This window comes from Chanodichthys erythropterus, chromosome 16 (assembly GCF_024489055.1).
Source record: "Chanodichthys erythropterus isolate Z2021 chromosome 16, ASM2448905v1, whole genome shotgun sequence".
In the NCBI taxonomy this organism is placed as follows: Eukaryota; Metazoa; Chordata; class Actinopteri; order Cypriniformes; family Xenocyprididae; genus Chanodichthys; species Chanodichthys erythropterus.
In genome coordinates, this window is record NC_090236.1 from 16,651,458 (window position 1) to 16,679,193 (window position 27,736).

The 27,736-nt window shown below is 37.4% G+C and overlaps 1 protein-coding gene across 2 annotated transcripts in view; it reads left to right on the plus strand.

Moving 5' to 3' along the window:
• Nucleotides 1-27,736, plus strand: part of mib1 (MIB E3 ubiquitin protein ligase 1) — a 76,924-nt gene that overhangs the window by 15,764 nt on the left and 33,424 nt on the right. For both annotated transcript variants that reach the window (XM_067362363.1, XM_067362364.1), the window contains exons 8-12: nucleotides 1,640-1,784; nucleotides 3,147-3,280; nucleotides 7,116-7,223; nucleotides 11,759-11,956; nucleotides 13,099-13,250. In XM_067362363.1, the coding sequence (XP_067218464.1) occupies nucleotides 1,640-1,784; nucleotides 3,147-3,280; nucleotides 7,116-7,223; nucleotides 11,759-11,956; nucleotides 13,099-13,250 (737 nt within the window). The remainder of the gene's footprint in view (nucleotides 1-1,639; nucleotides 1,785-3,146; nucleotides 3,281-7,115; nucleotides 7,224-11,758; nucleotides 11,957-13,098; nucleotides 13,251-27,736) is intronic.

Genomic DNA, 27,736 nt, shown 5'->3' on the forward strand with positions numbered 1-27,736 from the left:
GTTATGAGAATATGAATATTTTATAGTCATTTTATTTTAGAATAAGAGCGAGGACCAAGAATGAAGAGAGAGAAAGAGGGTTGAACAGGATCAGGAAATGTTGCAGGATTTAAACCTGTCACTTGTTTTTACAGTAGGCCACAGCTTTTTTTTTTATTTTTATAAATAGTATTAAAGGGTTAGTTCACCCAAAAATGAAAATGATGTCATTAATGACTCACCCTCATGTCGTTCCAAACCCATAAGACCTCCGGTCATCTTCGGAACACAGTTTAAGATATTTTAGATTTAGTCCAAGAGCTTCCTGTCCCTCCATTGAAAATGAATGTACAGTATACTGTCCATGTCCAGAAAGGTAATAAAAACATCATCAGAGTAGTCCATGTGACATCAGTGGGTTAGTTAGAATTTGTTGAAGCATCAAAAATACATTTTGGTCCAAAAATAACAAAAACTACGACTTTATTTAGCATTGTCTTCTCTTCCGGAATCCTTTCCATTGAATTGATTCCATTGAATCCTTTCATCTGTCGGCGTTGATAATGCACTTTTACGTCGCCGTGGTTGTTTTTGGCGATTAGGACATCCGCGACATTTTGAAGCATCTGAAATACATTTTGGTGATACATATGGACTACTTTGATGTTTTATTACCTTTCTGGACATGGACAGTATACCGTACATACATTTTCAATGGAGGGACAGAAAGCTCTCAGACTAAATCTAAAATATCTTAATTTGTGTTCCGAAGATGAACGGAGGTCTTTGGAACGACATGAGGGTGAGTCATTAATGACATCATTTTCATTTTTGGGTGAACTAACCCTTTAAGTAATAGATTTGTCTTATAAACCTAATGACTTTTTTTTCATACTGAGACATCTGACCCAAGTCTGCACAAAAATATATGAGACTAAAGAACGGCATAGTCAATTGTTCATGGTAAAGCAGGAGTTTATAATCCAGAAAGACGTTTACTACTTCTAAACATCTTAAATTTCTCTCTTTTGCCCACAAATAAAATGAACAGTAAAACCAGGCATTGATGAGACTTCATTATTGTCATAAAGACCCAGTCTGACTGAGTTTAAGAAGCTGATGAGCACTAAATTTCAGCCACTGGCAACCCACTACCAATAGCACAGCTTTTATTTTATCTACAAGCTGTTTCAAGCAGCTCTGCCTTCTGAAGCAGTTGAGATGCTATGAGTAGTGTTGGGCCTGTTTGTTTGGTTTATATTTCTTGGAACACCTCCCTTTTGTTGTCCTCAATGGACAAAGCTTAACAGAATTCCACTAGCTTCAGTTATGAGCTATATAGATGAGAAATGGTCCTGCAAGTTTAGGAGCCTTTGGGTATTCTCTTTTTAAATTAGCCAATCTCAATTTTAAAAGCCAAACCTTACACTTATTGATTTTTCTCCTCCGACAACCACATCACTCTCTCTCCCTCCACAGTACTTAGGATGTTGCTCTCAGAGGGGTGTTTGTACCTGTGCATAACACAGAGTTTGCACATAAACTTGTCTAGCATTCCAGACATTTCTGAGCTTTGAGGGAAAGGAAAGTGTGTTAAATGCATTAGATTTTGTTTAGGACAGTCACACACACTCAGATGCCAATGTTTTCTCCTGAACAGACCCTTGGAAAGGTGGGCAGAGTGCAGCAGATTTACTCTGACAGTGACCTGAAAGTCGAGGTGTGTGGGACATCCTGGACGTACAATCCAGCTGCTGTCACCAAAGTGGCTCCTGCTGGATCTGCTGTTACTAATGCTTCTGGAGGTATTACACACACATACACAAACACAAGCAGTCAAAAGTTTTTACACATAAGAATAATTTTTTTTTTTAGTTTTTTTTGTACTGGAGAGGATAGTAAATAATTAGATATTTACTTTTTTTTTTTTTCACTTATTCCCATGCACGCCATTTGTTTTATTTTTACGGTTTTATTGACTTTACTAGTATTACTGGGGGAAAAAAAGTGGAAAATTGTGATAATGTAGTATGAGTAGGTGTGTTCAAACAGAGTGATAGTGCACCTGGGTATTTTACTTCACATCTTTTTAAATCATTACATTTCAATTAGGGCTTCACAGTATTGAAAAGTGAAAGTATTTTACTGGAAAAATAAATCTTTTATTAAACTTTGATAATTGCCTTAATCTTTTAAACAACTGAGAAGTGATGAAAACTACATTTTATAAAAATCACCTGTCAAGTTCCTGAATCTTACATCAGCATATGAGTCAAATTGGACAACTACAGGGACTAATCACAGGATCACTCATTTAACGGTTCATCTATTGCCAAAATTATAGAAATGAAAGTCAAGAATAGATAATTGTTGAAAATATTAAAATCAGGAATGTCAGAATCAGAATGTGTAGTTTGTGCATAAAAAATATCTTTCCGTCAGGAACCAACACATACTGAACAATGTTCGCTAAGGTTTTTTTTTGTTTTTTTGGATTGATTTGGCATTTATTCTTTTTAGCATGCAGTGTTAAGTATTTCACTCAGTTCACTGATCATTCAATTTCAGCGAGTGAAGAACATTTATACTCGCCTGCGTTATGAATTAGGTACGTTATCGTCTCTGACACACAGCATGTTTGAGCCACTCAGGCCGCCATTTTCTCCCTTTTCTGGGAAAGCGTTGACATGGTAGAGTGGGTTTTCCAGGTAATGCGTGTACTCGCTTGACCTCTGCTTCTCGTAAATACTACCGTGTATTGTGCACATCATTTTTTGACAGACATCGATGTTGTGATATTTCAATGATGTGGATTTAAAAACAGATGGATCATGAAGTAATAATTATTTATATGAATACTTAGTATTCAATGAAGTAGGGGAGTGCATCAGCAATAAAATAAAAAAGCAAAATAAAAACATAGGCTGAGAAATCCTTTTTTTTTTTTTTGTTAACTCTGAAGTATTTCAGTGTAAACTACTCTTTTAGGGCAGAATGATTTGGGAAATACTTGACAAATGTGGCTGTTACACTTGGTTAATACTCTTTACAAGAACTAACTCCGAGTAACCCCACAGTCAAACACAAGCAAGCATCAATCCATCAGTCATCGTGTACTCTGTATGACACTATAGCAGTGTTGACAGAGAGTCCTTCTGTGCCCGCAGAGCGTCTGTCTCAGCTCCTCAAGAAGCTTTTTGAGACGCAGGAGTCTGGAGACATTAATGAAGAGTTGGTGAAGGCCGCGGCCAATGGTGACCTGGCCAAAGTAGAGGACATCCTGAAGAGACCTGATGTTGACGTAAGAGTTCTACCATAACACACACACAAAAAGTTTTTTTTAAATACATATTTGCTCTTTCTTCTTTTTTTTTGACTGTATATTCTACAGGTTTTCTAACTGTATTTGCTATTAAATCATAACTATATCTGAATTTGCACACCTACAAAAAGCTTAGCAGATTTCCGTGTTCGAATGATCATCAAGTTCTGTACATCCCCTGCATGTTTGTTTTAATATTTTAGTAGTGTTGGTATCCATTTAACTGTCAGTACGAGTGAGGTATTCTCCTCTCAATTTATGCCAAAGTGAGGGCCAAATTACAAAATTTTCAACAACAGCTAAAGAAAACAAATTGTCCATATTCAGTGTGATTCTTGTTATAAGACCTTACTCGACTTGATGAAATGGGTAGCGAGTTTTACATTTTAGAAGTGTGAGTCAGAATTAAGAAACTTATGCAGCAAGTATTTTTTTGAGTGAGCAGCATTCTAATTTGTAACCCGACCACTTTCTTTGAACTGCTGCACCTTTAGTTTTTACTGAAATCTCACAGATCAGATCAAACGCACAATCAAAGAATGATGGCTGCTCTTATATGTATGATATTTCCTTTGCTCTTTTTGAAACTCCTATGTGCCTGAAACCCAGTTTGTGAAGAAAGAAAGAAAAAAAAAAAAAAAAAGTATTCACCAGTCGTTTGAATGAAGACCCACATTAATTGCTTTAAATGGGACTGAACAAAACAATCATGCAAACTCTGAAAGGTAGTTTGTGCCTTCTCCTAAAATGTACTATTAAAACCATGTTTTGTGAGCAGTTGCTTGTAGGGGTGTAACAATATATCGTGTCACAGTGTATCACAATACAAAAACGCAACAATATGTCGTGGAAAGTGGCGATATGTACGGTGTATAGTTCACCAAAAATGAAAATTACTGTGTGAGGGGAAAAAATCCAAGTTTACAGAGTTTGTGTCAGTACTACATTAAACTACTATATATATATATATATATGTTATATATAATGTATAATAATGCAATAGAGACCTGATTATGCCTTATGTTACAAATAAAAAGTGGCCTACATTATTTTAAATATATCTAGTCAATGACAGAGTGCAAGCATATTCATATTTTTCTGTATTTTCAGCTTCAGAATCAAGAATATTTTTATTCTGGTATAAACATTGTCAGTAACATTTAGTATAAGGTTCATTAGTTAACATTAGTTAACTACATTAGTTAACATGAACCAGTAATGAACTACACTTATGCAGCTTTTATTAATCTATGTTCATGTTAATTTCAGCATTTACTAATACATTAGTAAAATCTTGTTAACATTAGTTAATGCACTGTGAACATGAACAACTGTATTTTCATTAACTAACAAAGATTAGTAAATACAGTAACAAATGTGTTGCTCATGGTTAGTTCATGTTAGTTAATACATTAACTAGTGTTTAACTAATGAACCTTATTGTAAAGTGATACCACATTGTCCTGTGCATCATTTCCACCCCCAATGTAATGCCAAATTTAGCATTTTAATCAAGAGTTAATTTTTTGCTAACCTTTTACCATATGTCTTGAAGTATCACAATAATATTGTATCATGCGTTCAGTATCGTGATATGTATCGAATCGTGACATGAGGATATTGTTACACCCCTAGTTGCTTGTGTACATTTCGAAATGAAAATCACTTGACCACTCTCTTGACCGCACTCTTGGTCTCACCACAATAATAATGGGGAACTCAAATCACAATAATATGATTGTGCCAAAGATTGCACAGCATGTTGATTACATTGAAATGTGGGGGAAGTTAATTGAAGTTTTGTTTGGAATAGTGAAACTAGACACTGGAATGCAGTGAGATGGCAATGATCCTTGAAACGGTTTTTGGTATTAGCAGGATTCCCATGGCCTTTCTAAATATAAAAGAATAGCACTGTCCACACCACTGCTATAACATTGTAGAGAAACGATATCATTGGGATCACTTTCAGAACGTTTATTTTCCAGGTGTTCTATGATAAAACACTGATAGCCAATCAGAATCTATTCTAATTTAAGGGCTAATGCATTTAAAATGGCAGACGGCATTGTGGAGAAATTAATTTTCGAGGTCCAGAAAAAGCTACCACTGTTTGACAAGTCAAGCCCCCTTTTCATGGATACTTTAAAGAAAAATGATATAATGAAAACAATCGGTCATAGCATACCCTCGGAATAAATGCTAAGAAGTATTAACGATGAGAGATTATTTTGCCAGGCTAGCAAACAGTGTAACATAAAATTACCTCAGGTATCCAGTGCTAGTTTCGACAACATTGTCTTGCTTGCTTTGAAGATGCAGTGTAAAAGACTAGGCATTGTTTTTATTCCACTATATTATCTTTGTCAGCTAAATTCACTGTTAGATTAGATCGATTACACTAGCTATTCACTCGAAACATGCTGAGGACATCTGCTGGTTAAAGTCGTGTAAATGCAACAAGAACAGCAAGAACATGTTGTAGACACTTTGAAACCACAGCATGCGAGCTTAGAATAAACAGACCGTTATTGTTCATTGGTGTGTACACGAATGTAGTTATAGTCTATAACATTATAGTTATCTTTATAGTTGTCATTCTTGGTGTGAACGGGCCTTAAGAGCAAAATAAAAACAAAGGTTGAAAAAACATAGTCAAAAACCTAGAACAGTTTAGGTACTAAAACAAGCACCAACTTCTCTCCCTTGGAGACCAAAGTTCCTCATGCTCAAGCAGCATTAACAACCTTTGTCATTAAGCTCTAAAATACCAACCCTCCATCTATCCTGCCTCACTTCTGAAAATTCCTTAAATACACCATGTTTCTGTCTTTAGTTAATTGGAACATACCATTTTTACATTGTCAACACAAAATCTTGAGGAATCTTGATGGAAATAAATGTTGAGATGTTATTTCCATCAAGATTCCTCAAGATTTTGTGTTGACAATGTAAAAATGGTATGTTCCAATTAACTAAAAACAGAAACATGGTGTATTTAAGGAATTTTCAGAAGTGCATCAATTTTTGGTCAAGATCTTGTATTGACAATGCAGGAGTTGAGCAATTTGTAAAGTCTATCTACTCCAGTACATCCCAAAGATTTCAATTAATTTAAGGTCTGGACTCATCGGTGCCGATTCATGTGTGAAAATGATTCTTCATGCTCCCTCCCAACCATTCTTTTACAGTTTGAGTCTGTTGAATCTTGACATTGTCATCCTGGAATATGACCATGATACATCCTTCTACATTGTTAAGAAATGAAAAGCTACACACTCCATCAATTAGGATTAAAAGAACTGTCCACAAACCTATAACATGCCAGAAACATGCTAATCACTGCAATAATGATCCAATAATAGACTGTTGCCTATTTCTTTGCCTATTTAAATCCAAACAGTGACTTTTTTTTTCTTTTTGGGCTGGGCAGTGTAAATAGTGTTTTTTTCATACCTTATTGGTTTATGCTGGTGCCATTGCGGGCTCTATGCTCTACCGCCCCTCACTCAAGTAATTGCTTTAAGCAGAGGGAGGGAGAGACAGGAATGGAAGTCAGATTGGCTTGGGTGACTGGCCAAATTATATGCTCGGCAGGACAAGACATGTCCTGCAAATACACCAGGGGCTCCAGTATTAATATTCATGCCTTTGCACACTGGTTTAGCTTACCGCAACACTGCAGATTACAATTAGACTCTCATCTAAACACTCATACACATGAACTCACCATACACCTTTTAAAGAATGACACAAACATGTAATGAGAGCTGCGCATAGCTTGATGTCATCAGCCATGTCTTTTTGTTTTCAGGTGAACGGGCAGTGCGCAGGACACACTGCCATGCAGGCAGCCAGCCAAAATGGCCATGTGGACGTCCTCAAACTGCTGCTGAAACATAATGTAGACCTGGAGGCTGAGGTTTGTACTTCCCTCTTCCTGTATCATTCTCCTGAACCACCTCTGTTCACTGTTGCCTGTTTTTCCCCTGAAGTTTATTGCATTTAGAACAGGCTGAACCATAATATGCCGTCGTTTTACTGCTGACCTTAACCCACTTTTTGTTTTTCATAGTTCAGACACCTCAAGCAGAAGTTCTTGTCGAAAGTAGACCTCATGGAGCTAGATAATTGTGTAATAATTAATTCTGCTATTTGAAATCAAATACCCAAACAAACACGCCCCTCCCTTCATTGCTCCGCCCCCAAAATGCACAAACATGCTATGCAAGAATAGATATCAGTTTATCATTGCTGAAGCGAAACAAAATAATTGTTAGCATAAAATAAAGCGAAGATGGCGAATGAATGACAATGAAGAACAAAAAATGAATATACTGTACACAAGGGTATATACAAGCAAGTGAAACTAGTTTATATTTATATTGACAAGGCTTAAGGTACTTCAGAGGCATATTGAGATACTGAACCCCTCAATTCCTGTATTATGAGGATAAGTTAACGTTAACATGCAGTCAGCATATCTACTGTTTATGAAGAGGGAGGGGAAAAAACAGGACGCTGGGAACACTGGCATTGTTATTCAAGCCACATGAAGGGTTCTCCACTCGCAATCAAACCCGAATATTTATTTTCTGTTGTCTGGTAATGTTTCTGGGGCAGAAAAAAGCTTGTTGCTTTGGAAAAGATCATACATGCTGTTGTGAATGCTGTTAGCTTTGATTGCAAACTTCCACAAATCACTTTTTCCCCATTTCACTGGTTTTGTTTGGTTGTCTGTTATGGATTGTAATGGCAGCAAAGTTTTTTTTTTTTTTTTTTTTTTTTTTAAATATAATGAAGGTGATGATTGTGTGTAATATAATTTTTGTATCCCCAAATATTAAATAAAATAATTAAAAATATACAAATTTTATATTACTAAACATGCCAAACAAGGCACCCTGTTAAAATCCCATGCAAAGTAATTAAATTATGTCACATGTATGACTTAAAGTTTGGGTTGTGCTCTCATTTTAGCCAGTGTTATTTTAGTGTTATTATATACTATTATAGGATTTATTATTTTATGTCAGTATTAAATTTAGTTGTTTCTTTTTAGTAATTTAGTTTTCTTTTTTTAAATTAAATTTTTATTTCAGTTTTAGTAATTAATTTAACTTAAACTCATTTAGTTTGCCAAGGAATCATTTTTAATATTAGTTAGTTGGAATTTAGGGCTGCCAAACGATTAATCGCGATTAATCACATCCAAAATAAGTTTTTTACATAATATATGTGTGTACAGTGTATAATTATGTATATTTAAATATGCACACATACATGTATATATTTAAGAAATATTATATGTGTGTGTGTGTGTATGTATATATATATATATATATATATATATATATATTTTTTTTTTTCTTAAATATATACATGCATGTGTGTGTATTTATATATACATAATAAGTATACACATGTGATTAATCATTTGACAGCACTAATTTAGTCTTACATAACTAGGGCTGCCCTCCACTAAAGATTTTTCTAGTCGACCAATAGTCGTTCATTTAAGCCATTAGTCGACTAATCGTGCATTTATATTAATAAGCCATAAATCATAATAATGAGCCTTTAATCTTATGTATACATAGCCTAATCAGTGCTCAAACACATGCATAAAGCTTGCCACAGTGCACGTAACGATTACGAATGTGTCGTGAAAAAACAGCAAGGAGACTGTCTAAACATTTTAATAATTTATTGATAATGTTTTCTGTGTTTTCGGCTGCAGAGATTAAGTCAACAATGCTGACTCATCTCTCATCTCCGCAGTAGTTGGACGCGCCTATATGCAAGTTTCATATGGATTACATAATCTGAGAATATTTATTTTCCATTTGAATTGGCTCGTTTAAAAGTAGACATTCCAAGCTATAGATATATTTCTTGTGTCTGTGAGGAAAGCAGCCTATACGATGAGTTTCGGTTCATGCTTGTTACGAGCTCAAGTTCACCGAGACCGAGATCAGAAAACGCATCCTGATTGCTTTCATTGTTTTACAAAAGCACAACGTTTTGCTGTTATTGTAAGTTTACAGAAATAAAAGTAGACCCTTTACATTTTGCATTACTCTTATCTATGACCAAAAATGACGGAGTATTTTAAGTTAAGTGCAGTGATCACACCGGCGCCTCCATGTCATGCAGTAAACACGCTCTCCACACAAACACTTGGATATGCGCCAAATAATAGCGCACATTTATCTATAGGCAAACATTAAAGAGAATGGACTAAAGTTGCGACTTAGATGTTTCAAGTGATAAGCCATATTTGAGGTCGATAAATGACAGGTGAATGTTTGGATTTCCTGCAGTTAATGATCTGTGCCTCTAGGACTGCGTGACCTCGCCACTTCCTGTGGAGATTTTTTTTTTCTGCAACTAACCAACTAATAAAATCTTGGTCGACCAAGCCTCTTCAAGTTGACTAACGGTTAGTCGACTATTAGGGGGCAGCCCTATACATAACACTGATTTTATTTTTTACAGACTGAAGAAATCCTAGTCTTTACAGGATGTCTTTATAGTTTAAATGATGTTTGTTTTTCCTTATATTTTCACATATGGAATTCTTAATGAAATATTGTGATTCAGTGGAGAAAAGCAGTTTGGACTTATTGCCACAGTCAGTCGGAGGAATGAATAGATTATTAGGGGGTCTAATTTATGGCTGCAAATCACTTTTAACCTCAAATTAATTAGCCAGAAGATTTGCATCATTATAAGGCAGTTGCCTCAGTAATGATTGTGTGCCCATAAACATTCCTCTAGTGCTGTCACGATTCCTTGATTAAATCCGATTACTCTATTTAAAAAAAATCCTCATTCGCAATTTATCCATTTCGAGTAACCAGCAAAATTCTACAATCGAGAATCTATGAACTGGATTATTAGACCATTTTCTAAGACTGCATGGTGTATTAAAACCATTTAAAAACCATACTATAGCATAGTGCTATTGTGAATTCAAGTATATTCCATATATATATATGGGTATTAATTATTTACATGCATATAGGTTACGTACTTTTCAGAGCAGCTCGTTCACAGTAAATGCTGCTCCACATGAACTTATCATTTACATGCGTGGAGCTCGTCTCCATCTCTGCATATGCTGCAAGTTTGGGTTGCTTATTAATATATTAAAGATTAATTAAACATTTGAATTTAAATATCATTTTTGCCAATATTAAACAAGGATTTGATGTAAAGTAGAACAACACCAGGCCATTTGTTGTTATCAGGGTTGGAAGTAACACATTACAAGTAACTTGAGTTACATAATCAGTTAATTACTTTTTCAAGTAACTAATAAAGTGACTTTTTCAAATTACGACAAAATATCTATTACTTTTTTCAAATAAGTAACGCAAGTTACTTTTTCACATTTATTGACTGACGGCTCTCCTGTCCCCATGTTGAGAGAAATAAAGTGAAGAGATGTTGTGCGCTGTGTAAGCATGACTTGTACGAAAACATTCAGTATTCCTCAAAATGAATAAAAACCGTGAAATGCAATCTCAGAATTGTATGCAAACCTGAAATATTTAAATATATTAAATTACACACATATACTTTATGTATTTAATCTCACTTTATTAACCAGTGTCTTTGCTGCTGTCCTTCAATGATCTAATTCAACCATACCAATAAGCAAAAATTACTTCAGATTAGATTTCAGAATAAGATTGTTGAACTTCCTTCTCCTGTATCCTATTATTCTTTAATCCAGAATGGCAGCACAGCTGAAAGGTTTGTTTGAGCTGTGCCCTCTACAGTACAGGTGTAAATATTTCCTTCAGTTTGAGGCTTATTCCTTTTTTTACTTTTGGTGTGAAAGGGCCTTAACATTTTCCAAAAAATAGAACTTTTTTTTGCTGTTGTTAAAAAACAAACTAGCAAGCCCAGCCCAGGTGAGAAAAAGTAACGCAAAAGTAATACACCGGCAATACTTTCACAATAAGTAACACAATTAGTTACTTTTTGGGGAATAGTGCAATATTGTAATGCATTACTTTTAAAAGTAACTTTCCCCAACACTGGTTGTAATAATGTTCATAAGAGGATTGTTTATATTATGTGTATAATGTATTTTAACATTTGTTGTTCTATAAAACCGTATGATTACTGGCTTTTAGTACTTTATTTGAAGCAAATATTATTGCCTCATTGTTATTATATATGTATTTTAAGTCATTTTAAAGGCTTATGTCTTTGCTTTGGTCTAATTTTACTACCACAAAAAAATTATTACTCGATTAATCGTCAAAATAATCGACAGATTACTCGAATACCAAAATAATTGTTAAAGACAGCCCTACTTTCCTAAGCATTTTTACTTTTCTAGGCCAGTTCTAGTTATAAAAAGCTTTAGAGTCAGATACTGAAATCAAACTCTGACGTGTTTAAATGGGGATGCTGACAGTGATTGATGTGTGACTCTTTCAGGATAAGGATGGAGACCGAGCTGTCCATCACGCAGCCTTCGGGGATGAAGGTTCCGTCATTGAGGTTCTGCATCGAGGCGGGGCCGACCTGAATGCCAGAAACAAACGTAGACAGACACCCCTGCACATCGCTGTCAACAAGGGCCACCTACAAGTGGTGAAGACTTTGCTTGACTTTGGCTGCCACCCTAGTCTGCAGGTGAACTATCTGTTCAAGTATTTTTAGCCCATGGTGTCTCAGTACCTCTCAGTTTAGAGAGGAAACTCTCTTCCTTGCTTCATCTTTTTGTTAATATTTCAGTCACTCCATCTGAGCTAAGCTGATAGTTAGTCAGTAGCTTCTTGTAGTGCTTGTACACTATCAGTCAAAAGTCTGAAGAATTATGTGACACTGAAGACTGTAATGATGCTGAAAATTCAGCTTTGCCAACACAAGAATTACATTTTAAAATATTTTCAAATAGAAAAGTTATTTTAAAATGTAATATTTCACAATATTACTTGTATATGTATGTGTGTGTGTGTGTGTGTATGTATATATATATATATATATATATATAAATATAAATATAAATATATATATATATATAATATATATATATATATATATATATAAATATAAATATAAATATATATATATATATAATATATTATATATTATATGATAATGGCCATTGGCAGATTTTGGACCCTAGTTCGGTAATAGTTATTGGCCGATGCTGAAAATCTCAAAATACCAAAATGTCATAAATGATATAACAAATGATATTTTGCCTCTAACTGATTGCAGTAATGAAGTGTTGGCTTGACTTATATTTGTTTATATCTGTTATATTTTGTAGGAAGTTCAGTAAATACGGTCATCTCAAGAATGACTTACATTGTCTTACATTTCTGATTTATTTGTCCCAGAAAATGTTGATTTGTCCTAAGCTATTGCTGCAATTTTGCTGCAACAAATAGATGATAGAGAGATGGTGCTTTCCCAGCTGATTGACACTCTGCGGCACTTTAGACATTTTCTCCTCTATTCAGCAGTGAAACAGTATATTGCAGTTTTACCATGATTCAGCAACGCTTGGTCCGCTACATTTCAAGAGCTATGGAAATGCCGTCACACTTAACATTGCAATAGAATGCCAGCATTATTATGTTAGCATTTGCATATTTCTGTCTTTTCTGTGGTAGCATTACATCATGCTGCATCACAACCTCAGTAAACTGAAACTGAACTCTTTTATTTGCTGTATGTCTGTAAAAAGACTTAAATTAAACTGCTAGTCATTTATTTGCATTGCACCTTGTACTAAAGCCTGTGAAACTTTATGCTGCCTCCTGCAGGACTCAGAGGGAGACACACCTTTGCATGATGCCATCAGTAAGAAGAGGGATGACATGCTCTCTGTGCTTCTGGAAGCAGGTGCAGATGTCACAATTACCAACAATAATGGCTTCAACGCGCTTCACCACGCAGCTCTGCGAGGGAACCCCAGGTATGTCTTCGTAACTTGGGCTGAAATTGGGCTTCTGGTCAGTGAGAATTATGCAGCTCTGAATTTATTAAATGGTTTCAGCTCATATCTGGGGCCTGTACAGGACAAATTTGTCAGAAATGTCTAAATGCAAAGTAAATGATTTAATCTTAAATGCAGCACATTCACCATTGCAGCTTCACCAGTGGAGATGCTCACTTGCATGCCAACTACAGTAGGCACTTTGATTGCATTTGTATGTTCAATTTTCCTAGTAGCTGTAGAGGATTCGGTGCAGAATGTGTTGGATTTAAGACACTACTGTCATCATCCTCCTCTTCGACTGTGGCCTAAATGTTCAGATCAAGCAGTCAAATTATGCCTCTTGGTTGTTTTAACTCTTTTCATGCATGTCATTTCTTGGATCAGTTGCAAACTTCTCCACTTCATTTTTTTTTTTTTTTTTTTTTTTATGGAACAGTAGAGTTATTCCTAACCCTAACTTTGAGCTGTTATGAAATTATGCTTTTATTTATATATAACATTCTGGATTTGAGATATATAAATTTTGCAAAAAATACACATTAGAGGCTTTACAAAAACATTTGTTTTTTAAGACTGTTTTTCATATATTTTGCTTTAGTGTGCCAAACATTTAGATCTTTAAACATTCCTTTGAAAATATTGTAATTAGGGCTGTCACAATTCCTCAATTAAATTGGAGTGCTAGATTTATTAAAAAAAAAAGAAAAAAAAAAAAAGAAAAAAAAATCCACGATTGCAGTTTACGCGTGTCAATTAACCGGCAAAATTCTGGAAGTGGAGAATCCATGAACCGCATTATTAGACTGTTTTCAAAGGCTGAACAATAAGTTAAGAGCATTTAAAATCATAATATAGCATAGTGCTATTGTGAAATCACAAAAGCTGTGATTCAGCTCAGTAAATATATACACTGCGAGTTTCAGGGCAATCAGGGCCTAACCCTAACCCAGATTTGTACTGTAAATCATTTATAAACCTAAACCAACACAAGAGAATACATCAGTATGTTTCTAAATATGCAAACTTTTGTTCATCACGTTTTTCAAATAAAAGTTTAAACCCTCGCTCTTTGTTTGCATGTTTTGATGTCCACGTTTTTGTTCAAGAAATAACGGTGGCTGCAACATTTCTATCATAAAGAAATGTCCAAATATTAAAGATTAAGTGGACATTTGACTGAAATGTTGTTTGGCCAGTTAAACAAGGATTTGATCATGCTGTAAAGTGTAACAACAACAACAATCACCAGGCTGTTGGCGCCCTCTGCATAATATGTAATGTACATAAGTTGATTGTTTATATTATGTATATTACATTATGTATTTTAACAGTGTTGTTCAATAAAATCATATGAATACATCCTTTTGATACTTTATCTTAACCAATTATTATTGCCTCATTATTTTAATTATGTATTTTGTCATTTTAATGGTTATTGCTCACTTTTTATCTATTTTGATCTCTTTTTATTGCCACAAAAATTATTCAATTACTCAATTAAACTTCAAAATAATCGACTCATTACTATATTACCAAAATAATTGTTAGTGACAGCCCTAATTGTAATACTCCAGTGAGATTTTGTATGAACATGTCCTACGACATTAGATTATTCTAATGTTTGCAAGCATCTTGGAGAATTTTCCACAGTTCTTCTATGGATTTAGACATCTCAATTGTTTCTGCCTTTTCATGTAATTCCTGACTGACTTGATGATGGTGAGATCAGATCTCTGTGTGGGCCAAACTTTGTTTGTAGGACTCATTGCTGATATAAAAATTGATTATTACAATATTTGCAAATGGATTGTATGTAAACCTAAAAGTGAGATTTCCTATAGATACACTAAAGTAAATTATAAGTTAAAGGTGAAATAAGTGATTTTTGAAATCAACCCAAATAAACACACCCCTCCCTTCATTGCTCTGCCTCAAATGCATGAACACACAATGTAAAAGTGGATATCTCTTAGGGCTGCACGATTAATCGCATGTTATTCTCACGCGCATTTCGTCAGTAAAGCCGGTTCCCTGATTACCGCTAAATCGCCATCACCTGCTTTTAAACGGAGCGCCTTTTAATAGACAGAGCCGTAGTTCACAGACAAGCCACGCAATATCGCGTTCATTATCGCAGGCGATTCATCTGCGATATGAACGCGATATTGCGTGGCTTTTCAGTGATCTACGGCTCTGTCTATTAAATGCCGCTTCATTTGAAAGCAGGTGATGGCGATTTAGCGGTAATCAGGGAACCGGCTTTACTGACGAAATGCGCGTGAGAATAGCATGCGATTAATCGTGCAGCCCTAATATCTCTTTATCATAGCAAAAGCAAAGCAAAATAATGCTTCACAAATATAAAGCGAAGATGATGAATGAACACCAAGAAAGGACAAAAAATTAAAGTAAAATTAAAAGTTAAATGAGTTTGCTGTTATGCTAGGTCAGTCATGACTTGTCTTTAATGACATGCGTGATGTCATCGAGAAGGTGGAACTAGCGGCTGACTTCTGGAAACAAGAGTTGTAAACAAAATATGGCTACCAAAGCGGCATGTTAGCTTAATGCTAATTCCTGTACTCACCGGGCTGCTGAAGCGCCTGGCTGTCACTCAAAAAAACATTGTAAAGGCAGGAGTATTGTTAACATAGGTCTACAAACCTCTCCTCGACTGCATAATACCACCTAGCAGCACCAATACCATCGTCACTCTTTCATTTTGCCTTGTTTGAAAACTGTGTACAGAAGAGCTTCCGTGCTCCTATTGGTCAACTTCACAGATGCGACAAAACCTGTCGTGGAGGGCTGTAAAAAAAAAAAAAAAAAAAAATGTAATATGCTAGTCTTTCTGTAGTGATGTGAAGTGTCATTTTGGTTTACGAATTTGTAGTTTACGAATCATCACGACACCCTACGTCAAACGGATCATGCCAAAATCGGGCTGATATCCTGTAGTCTGAACCCAGCATTAGTTGCCAGCAGCACACCAGCTCCAGACAAACAATGTCACTCAAAACTGTCCTGTTACTATAGTTAACGTTACAACAACAGCATGGTTCTGTGAAATATAGCGAAACCAGTGTACTCATGCATGGAGCAGAAAAAATGCAATCTCTGCTTCTGTTTTCAGGCCTTCCCGCTTCGGTGTCTCCAGCGCTCTAATGCTGGAAATATTACCGTGACTTCTGAGCATTTCTCTTTTGTAATGTCTCTCAGCCATCTCTCTTTCTACAGTCTTTCTTCAAATCTTCCTCTTCCTCACTCTCTCTCTTCCCCCATCATGAGTGGACGTCCCTACTGCTGATTGGCTACAAGTTTGTTGTGGTGCTCGGTCTTTCAACAGCATTTCTCAGAAATTGCTTACTGCACCTTTAAATATGTAAATAACCATCTTTAAAAAATTATTGTTGTGAAGCATCTAATCTATATAAGACTTTATATAAAAAGTAGCACAGAAGCACATTATATATTATTATTTAATTTGTTAATTGATTTTACTATTATTTTTAGTGCACTTAGTGCAATACAAAATTGCTGTACAGTTTAGTTACAAATCCCTCAGTGAAATTATCAATCTTGACTTCAGTCTCCCATTGGCAACATAGGGATTCTTTATTGACTCTGTGGATGAAGAACTGCCCCGGGTTAGTATTTATGGCTCGCTTGTACAGTAGAGCCTTGCTTGGGAGCAAACCCTGTCCCTTCACCATCAGAAAATCCAAGAGATATATAGCTCTCATCCAGCTCACCATTTACTTGTATTTCTTGCACGAGCTCCCACCGCTGTGGTCTTCTCTGAGCAGCACTCTTTCTTTTACCAAAGCCACTTTTAGTCCAATCCTGTTGCATAGACCTGAGTATGCATTTACTAGGTCTGAAGACTTGTATTTATTTAGAAAATTTTGTTTAGTTTATTTCTAAGTCATGCTCCCATTGAATCCATTGTATTGTATTTCTCAGGACTTTTCTAATTGGAGACAGTAGTAGTAGTAGTAGTAGTAGTAGTAGTAGTAGTAGTAGTAGTAGTAGTAGTAGTAGTAGTAGTAGTAGTAGTAGTAGTAGTAGTAGTAGTAGTAGTAGTAGTAGTAGTAGTAGTAGTAGTAGTAGTAGTAGTAGTAGTAGTAGTAGTAAAAAAAATATATATTTTAATCAATTCATAGAAGATTCTAACCTGAGAAGCAATTTTTGTTTGCACCCCCCCCCCCCCCCCCCTTGGAATTCAGTATTGTCCACTTTCATAATATTCCTATTAATATTTTAAGTAACCCAGTAAATATTTAAAACCCGTAGGTAGCAGCCTGTCTCCTCTGACACCATTTTAACCAGCTGTTGAATTTTATCACAGAAACCTGTCGCAACAGGGAACAGGTTTTTTTTTCATCCTTGCATGTTCTCCTAAAGTCTTTAACACACTGATGCACATCCATCTTTGCTTTCTCAATTGTTTTAGCCTTGGTGGGCTTTAATGATGGCTGCGTGAAAAGTACAGTCATAACCTTAAACAGGAATTTTAAACATCCAGACTAATCACGCGAGCCTGTTGGACTGTCAGAAACCACTCTGCTTTGGAATGCATGTGCACTTGATTCTTGAAATCTGCACTACTTAGAAACTTATCATAACTAGTGTTTTATTTTATGAACATTTTATTTAATATTCACTGAATATTTTCCCATATACATTGTAAGTTTGCATAAGTGTTCATAAGCTTGTTTGTTTTTTCCTTCTCCTTATGTGTTTATGACCGTCCCAGGCTGAGAGTAGGACTGGTTCCTCTCAGTGGCTCTCTGGATGGCTGCTAGAAGGCAGTTGTGCTCCAGCACTGTAAACAGTATGATTAATAACCCATGACTCATAACACAGTCCACAAACAGGCCATGCAGAGGCGGCCGCTGCACAGTCCCTGTTACTACTGTACAAATGGGCCAACCTGTTTGTTAACCGCCACATGAAGTCCCACCCTCAAGTGCACAACCGTGTGCTGCCTCTGTTACATCTGCTTAGTTCGAGCCTTAGCCAATAGTCCCATCGAATGCTGCCAGTGGAACCCGGTATGATAGGAACAGAGTTTGGCACTAATGAAAATGATTGGTCAATGAGCTGTTTTATATGTCTATAGAGAAAATGTAGAATACGAAAGCCATTGATCAGCACAGATTATTATGGGCTGTTTGTGCCTCTAGTGTAGCCACATTGTCAGGTGCATTACCATTTTCCTGCTTCATTTTGAGCCAATCAGTGGATTTATTTATAGAGACCTTGGTCATAGTTTTTTCATCTTATTTGTAGTTGACACAAAGCTTTTTTTTTTTTTTTTTTTTTTCTTTTTTTTTTCTGACTGCAATATTTAATTAAAACTGTATTTCCCCTAATACTTATTATACGTGCAGTTTTTGGGTCAATGACCTTGGCTTTTTTAAAATTCAAAATACATTAAAAATGCCATACATACACTGACTTGAATTTAATTGGACATGAAAAACTTCATATGTATGTTTTTTTTTTTTTCTTTTTTTTTTCTGACTGATTACTGACTGATCTCACCACTGTGGAAAAATTACTCAGAAAAAATTACTCAAAATTACTTGGTCATAATGCCCAACCCTAATAGTGTTAAATAATCATGATTACGATATTGACTAAAATAATTGTGAATATGATTTTTACCATAAGCAGCCCTACCCTGTGGTTTTCTGCCACAATAAATTTAATTTTTGAAAACAAATTAAGACAGCCATAATTATTAGTATTAGTATAATTTTACTGTTGTTCTCTAAAATATTATTATTATTATTATTATTATTATTATTAGTTTTGTGTTTACCTTCTATTTTTGTCCTTTTCTGATCACATGCCTGAGAATAAAATTATGAACGAAAACCATAATTAGTTTAAGGCATAATCTTGTATAATTATTTTTTTGGGACAGAAACTGCTTAACCTTACTGATAATTGAAAACGTTTTTTTTTTTCCCTCATAAAGCCAAGTTATTTAGCGTGACCAACATGCATACATAAAAAAGGGAGTCTTGCAGATATGACTGACATAGCAAGGTCAAATTGTGGTGCGACTTATATACAAATATACATATACTTTTTGAAAAATATATTTAAAAACCTTTTTGAAAATACGTACACGTATTCAAGGCATAAGGAAAATATTATTTGTTACACCACATTTTTTAGCATCCTTACATTTAAACTTATTAAAAACGGTAGTATTGTTTTTAAATACAAGAAACCAACAAGAACTTGACACAGTTTTAATGTTTTTTTTTCACCTTTTCTTTATTGTGCCCTCTTATTTATTTTCTATTTTTTTTTTTTTTTTTTTTTTTGTCATTGACCCTTTTATGAGCTCATTTCATTTGTCACACTCAGAATTTAGGATTTATATAAGAATAAAAGCTAAAAGGTGATTTTTAAAAATCCTAAAAGAAATTGTGACCAGTTACAGCACTTAAAACATGTATCATTGCATATTTTGTAACCTAAAATCTTGATATTAAAAGAAAAACTACCTCTCTATATAATGAATATGGATGGAGTTGCAGAGCAGGTTCAGCATGACATGGTGGCAGATCAGCGTAATTATGGGTGAAATTATGATGCAGCGTTGCCATCCATGTGACTGAGGGAAGGATGCTGCTCTGATGCAGAGGAGAGGGGGTTCACATTGCATGCCTGTGCTGCGTCAGTGTGCCAGGGGGCCATAATTGGTGGACTTTCTCTGTGTATGATTTGTGTGTACAACCCCCCACACTTAGAAGCATCTGGCTTTCATCTCCACTCCCCTCTCTGCAGGCAGAGAAGGGTTACCGAGAGACACGCAGGCTACCGTTCCCGCATGTGTCGCAGTGAGCATGTGCTGCAACTGCTCTCCTCCCCTCTCTCTTGACTTTCTTTTGCTTCCCGTTTTAGCAGTGTGGATGTCAGTCCTCTGCTTAGCCCAACTTTACACCCCCATTGCGTCACAGTACCTTCTTTTCAGAACTTGTATTTGCCTGCTTTCTAATGGTGACTGATGCATTTATATTTGAACCCACTCTTTAAAAAGACAAACTTATAAAACCCATGCTTGTAAAATTTTATTTCTTTAAAAAAAAAAAAAATCATTTTGTAGAAAAGGCAGTCACAATACATTGTATTAACGTTTATTAAAAGCAGCTTTGTCACACTGATATTAATGAAATATATCATCTCAGTTTCCTGCGGAAGCAAAAAAGGCAAGATAGAAACAATTCATGTTGTCATCAAAGCATAGCTACAGCTGGTTGAAGGGGACCAAATCCATTGAAGAGGTGATTTGGTTCCATTTTACCAGCTTTAGCAAAGCATTGTGGTTTGATGTTAATGACACTGATAATGATCAGCTTATGTGACCCTGTTTTATGACCTTAAGCAGTTGAACTTTGTGAAAAGTGACAAGCAATGTTGCATGGACTCATTTCAGACTGTTTCTCTACACCTATCAAATACATATCATTGCACTCCAGAGGTTTTCTTTCTCGTTATTAAAAAAAAAAAAGAGAGAGAGAGAAATGTGCTCAGTGAAAAAGATAATAATCCATCATGGTGCACTCAAATTGAGTGTCCGCAAGTCTTGTAGCAATAACAGCTGCTGATGGATTAAGACTGCCGAGGGCAGAGTGTCGCTTGGGCGATCAAGATGTCACCATGTGCTGCTTTTTGTAGTTGTCACTTTCTTAAATTTGAGAAAAAAAATCAGTCATACTTGGCTACATTGCAGGGCTAATTTGCCTACTTAATTCAATAAAGGAGTGTGGTGTGGGAGTGCCTCTGAGACTGCTCGTGTGGTAATGTCGAAATGTCGAGACATTTGTACTACATGTCAGTCACAATTCGAGGCAGAAAGAACTCCAGAAGACAACTCGATGACATTGTTTCGTAAGATGCAGTTGACTGTCCATCAGCTTTGAGGCAGCCAAAAAGCCTATTTAGCTCCTTAGCAGGTGGTCAGCTGAGAGTGTAAGCAAGGGGTCATTGCTGCTCAATATGGCGCTCATTAAACAGGGGTCAGTAAAGTGCTATTTACTCCACAGATCCCCCTCCCTGCATTACACAGACACTTGCTTGCGGCATTCTGGACAAAGTTCGGCCCCCAAATACACTGGCCATAAGAGGGCAAAAGCCAGGGATAGCAGCTGAACATTTGATAATGTCAGCATCTGCTGTGGGTGTCACTCAGGCTGGGGTTGAGGGTGAGAAAGAGGGAACACAGCCATACGACTGACAGGAGCGAACCATACAGCAAGCGGTGCACAAAAATGGAAAGAGCACAGCCCTACAGAGGACAGACGGGAGTGTCTGACATTCAGAAAAATGGGCCATAAGCTCTCCCAGGCTCCAGAACCCTAACTGTATCTTTGCACACAATGCATCCATTAAATTTTTTCTTGGCCTGTAACATGAATGAGTGAAAGTTTTAAAACGGAAGCTTTTATCAGACGTTGTGCAAGAAATTGCAGGTGCGCTCTAACTTTAGTCATCACCGCAAATCAAATATTACCTCAGCAGTTAGATGACCTGGTGCACTGCCAAAGGCTTGGAGTAGGTTTAAAGCATTCTAACCCTTAACTGTCCTTGATTACCCCTCACACAAATGTTTTCATCACCTGTTGATCAGCTTAAAAGTTCAGCACTGTGTAATACATTTGTTCTTCTAGTTCATTCATTCTACTGTGTTCACAGTGATTGTTATTGTAACCTGCTGCACACAAATAGACCAAAAAATGAAAGAGATCATGCTTAGATGTTCTCTTCTGAAGGCCTCCATCTACATTTTGTAAAGGACAAATGGAATCAGCTGACAGGCAGACCCCTCTGATCCTGCATTGTCACTTTTCCATGCTCTAATCTGACTACTCTGTGGTCCAGCAAAGCATTTGGCAAGCCTAGCAAACATGAACAATGGGGGCAGGAACGGGTGGCAGGCTGAAACAGACCACCGTACTATCCCGCAATGTGAGACAAGCTTCCTTTTAATAGCCAAGAGCTGCTCACCTTTTATGAAACTATTACCTCAGCAGCTTCCTTGTAACAAGATTCAATTTTCAAGATTCAAAGTGTCAAAAAAGTGAAGTTGTCCCAAACTTACCCTCTCTAGACAAGTTTGAAAAGATTAAGGTATTAATGGTTCTGGCGTATGTTGCTCCTGCAGGAACAGGATCTTAGTTGCAGCTGGCCACAATTCAAAGCCTAGAATGCAGCAAACTACAATAATGAAAGGAGCTCCTGTTCCTATGCCGTTGTCTCAGACCGTTATTGGATCTTTTAGGTTGCAGTGACTGAACTCTGTCACCAGGAAAGTTGGCCCTACAAACTTAAATTTTAATGTTAGTCTACCTGCAGCAATGAACTATAGAATGCCAGAACGAACTATCTAGCATCTCAGTTGCTCAATTAGGGAAGGGTGGTGGGGATTGCTGGTGAAGTCACTGAAAGAGCAGCAACTTCTCTCAGAATCCACTGCTGCAGTAAGTTTCTGCACCCCAGTTGCAGAATTCGTCACACTGTCTCCATGTACCAAAATTCAGTGATGCAGAGAATCATGGCAAAGTTTATAAACTGAGGATCAGTGCCTTACCAAGAATACATACTTCTTTACATTCCATAGCTGTTATATGTTCATATGGGCACATAAAGAAGTATGTACACCAAGTAGGCAGCCCCAGACACAGACCAGTTTCCTTACCTTCTCTGATTTGATGTTTGGTTAGCGCAGCCCTTTTATAAACCAAACGCATGTTTAATCACCAGCGGTAGATCAGTGGCCATTTTTTTTTTTTTTTTTTTTTTTTTTTTTACCATTCTGCAGAATGCAGAGGATTAGCATTATACATAAGGTCACTTTCACAGTTTCTTTAGGTCATGCTTTCTTTTGCCCCATCCCAACACTGTGTTGCCAGTATGCATTACACATATTTGGGTTCACACAGTATTGGATCTTCTGTTGACCTTGTCTGTCCTCTGAAAGCATGAGGTATCCGTAGGGAAGTTGACAAAGAACAGTGCCATAGGTAAAAAATTTAGTCTTTTTCTGTAATTGGAAAAATATGTTGTTGAAAAATAAGGGAAAGTGTCCTCTTCCATCCTTGTAGCCTGGATTTTTTTGTTGTCCATGAAAGTTCAAAGGACACCTTTAAAAAAGGCGCATTTCTAATGTAACTGTGTCCTGAACGCAGTATGTATCCCCTTTCTGCCCGTTTTCCATTTGGTTGTCTGTTCTTTAACCACATTCTCAGTTGTATGTCAGACTGGTTGCTGAGGTCCAAAAATGAGGTTGATCCAAGTGGAACAGGAAGCTATTGTGAGCAGGATTTGGGCTTTAGCCACACAGACCAGGCCAGAGGTCACATGCAAGAGCTAATGCCCACTCAGCAATAGTGATTTGGAACCAGTGTGCTGATTCTCCTTTCCTTTTTCATTTTTCTTCTCTTTTTAACCTCTTCTTTTTTTCCTGCATCCCCCCTCCCCCCATTCCCTTTTTTTCCTGAGTTGACCTGGGTCTGTTTATTCTAGAAGCTTCTCTAGAGCTCTAATGCTATGTGCTAGAGATCAATAACTGTTTGCATGGCAGCATGAAATGTTCAGTAGCTCTCTAATGAATCTTTGCTCCAGCTCCACACATTCCACAAGTCAACACCGCCCTGTCTCATCCCCCTCCTCTCAGGAGCCTATCCAATACCAGGCCAAAAGGAGAGGCGCATGGGTGGAAATATAACAGAACACTTAGATGGGCTATTCTGAGCAGGGGTGGAAATCCTGGGTGAGTTTGTGGTGCTTGACGGGGTTAGATATGGTATGGGGTATGGCTGGACTCTTGTGGCGCCACAATGTTAGTAAAGATTTAGGGATGAGTGTGTTGAGAGGGGGAGATGGCACTGCAGCACTACAGCCCTACCCCTGCCTAATGATTGGTAAGCATGCAGAGAGAAACTGGGTTACTACCCTGGGTGTTGTGGGTTCACTCACTGACACACATATTAGCAGCCCTCCCTGGAGAATTAATATGCCATCATATCTGTTTTTCCATCAATCCGATTCACCCCCACCTGGCCTGAAACTCGCGTCCCACTGTGACACCAATGTCCCTTCGTGGCTAGCATACACCTGTCCCCCTGTTGTTACAGAAACAGTCTTGAATCACCAAACATGGTTCCAGTAATTTGAGCTGACCAGTGGAAAAATGAGTGTTGATAAAGTGTGTAACCATCCCGTTAGAGTGGTATTCCATACGAAAGTGTCTCAGAGTGAAAAGATCCAAGATAAAAGCTTCATGTTTCAAGAGCAGTGCGTTTAAGTTACTGAGTCCGTCTTTTAGATGTCTTCGGTGCTGCAGCCACGAGGTAATGAACCAGAGTGTGCTGTGCTGCAGCAGCCTGCTGCCTGACCAGCACTGGAAAAGCAAGAGACACGGAGAGAGTGAGGTAGGGCACGAGAGTGAATGAGTGAGCAAGTGACAGTATTCTAGCGAGCAAGCAAGCAAATCCATGCAGAGGACAGCAACTTTCCCCCGTTCCACCTACACCTGTCTGTCGGGCTGTTTCACACATCCCTGCCGTTTTCGTTTCGAAGAGGGGAAGCACTTACATATCCTGCTATAGGAGGTGTTCCCAGAGAAGTAATTTTTCCTCATGCTGCTGCAGAGCTGTAAATTCCACTCCCTCTCACCGACCACGCCACACACCGTGGCTGACCGGCCACGCGCTTAAACCCCAGTGCATCCGAAACGGAGAAGAAAAAACAGAGACGTCAGTGCGGACCAGCCGGCTTGGGGGGCGAACTCCTGTCCGGAGGGAGAAAGGCACAGGGAGCATATATTACCTGTCAGCTCAGTTTCCTCTGCTCTCTGCTCCTCCCTCTTTCTTCTCTTCTGTGTGTGAAGAGCCATAATGACCTCCGGAGTTCTCCAGCTGCTGCAGCCATCGCATGCCTGACTCGCTGATTCAGCTTCTCTGATGGGGGGGTGGGGGGGATACTGAACGTGTGTTGTAGAGAAGAAACAAGAGTGGTAAAGCGGGAGGGGTGGAGCCGGGTGAAGAAAGCATACTCACGGCTTACATTTAGGCAGGGATAGACATCATGCTGACACGAGGAGCTGTCGCTGCTGCTCTAAAAACGGGCAGAAAAAAACTGCAGCACTTTCACCCCCTCCTCCCTCCCATCTCTAGCATGTGCATTCTCAGTGAATTCTGTGAAGATGTGCATTACTGCTGGAGCTCTCTCTAGTGCTTTAGTGTTTTGGCTAGTTTATTTCTGCTCTACATTTTGAAACAGCAGTTTTATACTCAAGCCACTGCCATCTATAATGCCTTTTTCATTTCATAAGCAAATTTTTAAAGTGCAAAAGTAGCTGTTCTAAATTGAAGACGAATGTACATCAACAATCCAGAGTATGCAGATTGTTGCTTCTCTGAAGCTTGCAGATACCTTTTTTATTGTAAACCATTTTTACCCTTTTCTTGGTAAACCTTATCTAAGGTGACTAGAGGTGATTATTTTGCTTTCAGAGACTCTCCATGATGTTCTTGAAGGTGAACGAAGAGCCACTAGTCACAAAAGGAGCCAGCTGTTGCGCCTTGAAGATCTAAATCATTAGCACTTTTTACCATGGGAAGCATTTGAAAACCAGATCCTCTTTAGTATCTTGTTCATCTCCCTGTGACCATATTTAGTCAACCAGCGTAAACCCCCCCCCCCCACACCCCCACCCCCCCTCCTCGCACCAAGGCAGCTGTCCCCCTACAAGCTCTGGGAAGTATCCCATCCAGCGTTCCACCTATCGATTGTACATCCAGCAAGGCGAGTAGCTAGCCTGCGTTAGTGCAGCACTGGCTTGCTGGCCTGCTATTCGCTGTGTTATTTTTAGTAGCACCAAATAAAGTGGTCTCTCATGGTTCCACTTCTATTTCCCTCACTCCTTTCCCCTCCCCTGCTTTTCTAACACCCAGCCTCTCCACCCCTTACTGTCTCCATCTAAACACCCCCTTCGTACTCTTGGTTCTCTTTTAAATAGTGCTGGAACATGCTGCATATGGTAGATCTTGCTTCTCCTCGACACTATACTTAGTAACATATGCAGTTAGGTGTGAGAGAAGGTTTATGAGGAGTCTATAGAGTACTAGAGTGTAATTTGGATCAAACCTGTTAAGGCGTTTCAAAGTACACTAGCTTATCTGCAACTGTCGAACTTGTATTGAGCATATGATTTATCTTATTTTTCAAGAGCCGCATTCAGGCTTCCTGAGGCACAGCCACAGAAATGTTTATTTAGGAGGTCCTATCATTCAGTGTGGCGAGCTGGCTTTAGCCAACAGTGTCCTCTGTCATCTTACTGCTATGTCTTCCACTGCCGCTCTTCTCTCCATGCAGTAACAATGCTACATCTGCAGTCTGCTCACCCCCACGCAGAGATAATTAGTGCTTAAGGTATTATCTGTTATCTCAAAATAATGTTTTCACACCATTTAGTGTAATGCCTCTGTTAAATAATGTAAATCTTTAGTTGGAAATTGTCCTGAGGCTTCCCACATTCCATAGCTTACAGGAGTGTTGGGCAAGTCTTTGAGGATAACAGTTTCTAAAATTCATTAAATCACTAAAAATGTATCTTTGGTTAAAAAGTAAAAAATCATAAATCTTCAAGATTGTATACTGCTTGCAGAACCTTTTTTTTTAATCAAGTCTCTTTTTTTAATTATGAAGTACTATTCAATTAATGCATTCACTGTCTAATGTATTGGCATTCAAATGCTGTCTGTATTTATGGGCTTTACAGAAATTGACTATTTGCCGGGTGTAATGCACTCTGAGTAATGCATCAGCTTGAAGCCCAACCCTCAGCCAAACAGCACCATTGAAAAAGACCAAATTTATAGTTCATGGGACTGCTAGCAGTTAGGGAACCATTAATAAAAAAAAAAAAAAAAATTAAAATCACCCAAAATCTGGGTCCTCAGAAAATGAATCTTCAAAGAAAGCCATCCCTCATTGAAATGTCAACAGAAAACATGGGTGTTTTAGCTCAAGTTTCAATAGTAAAAGGTTGACAAGCTTAAGAATGAATACCCAGGCTTAATGCCTCCATCAGTGAGGTGATCTATTGGTCTAGTCAGCCCTTTTTCAAATCAATAGTCTTTTGAGGTAAATTCCACTCAATCTAAAATTAAAGGAATGTAAGCATACTATGCATATACTGTACAAATGTGTGCCATCTAATTTCTTTCTTTCGCTCATAAATTGTGAAAATTAAGTTGAGCAGGTTATTGATCAGAGAAAGCAGGGCCACTAATTGATGATGACTTGTATTCTATTTCTCTTCTACAGTTTGAGACAAATTGTTCTACATTGAACAGTGCCAGAAAAAAACTACTGTGCCTGTGTCCATTGTAGAAATCCTGGTTTAGTCTTCTGGATTAAGTTGTGGTGGTTGTGAA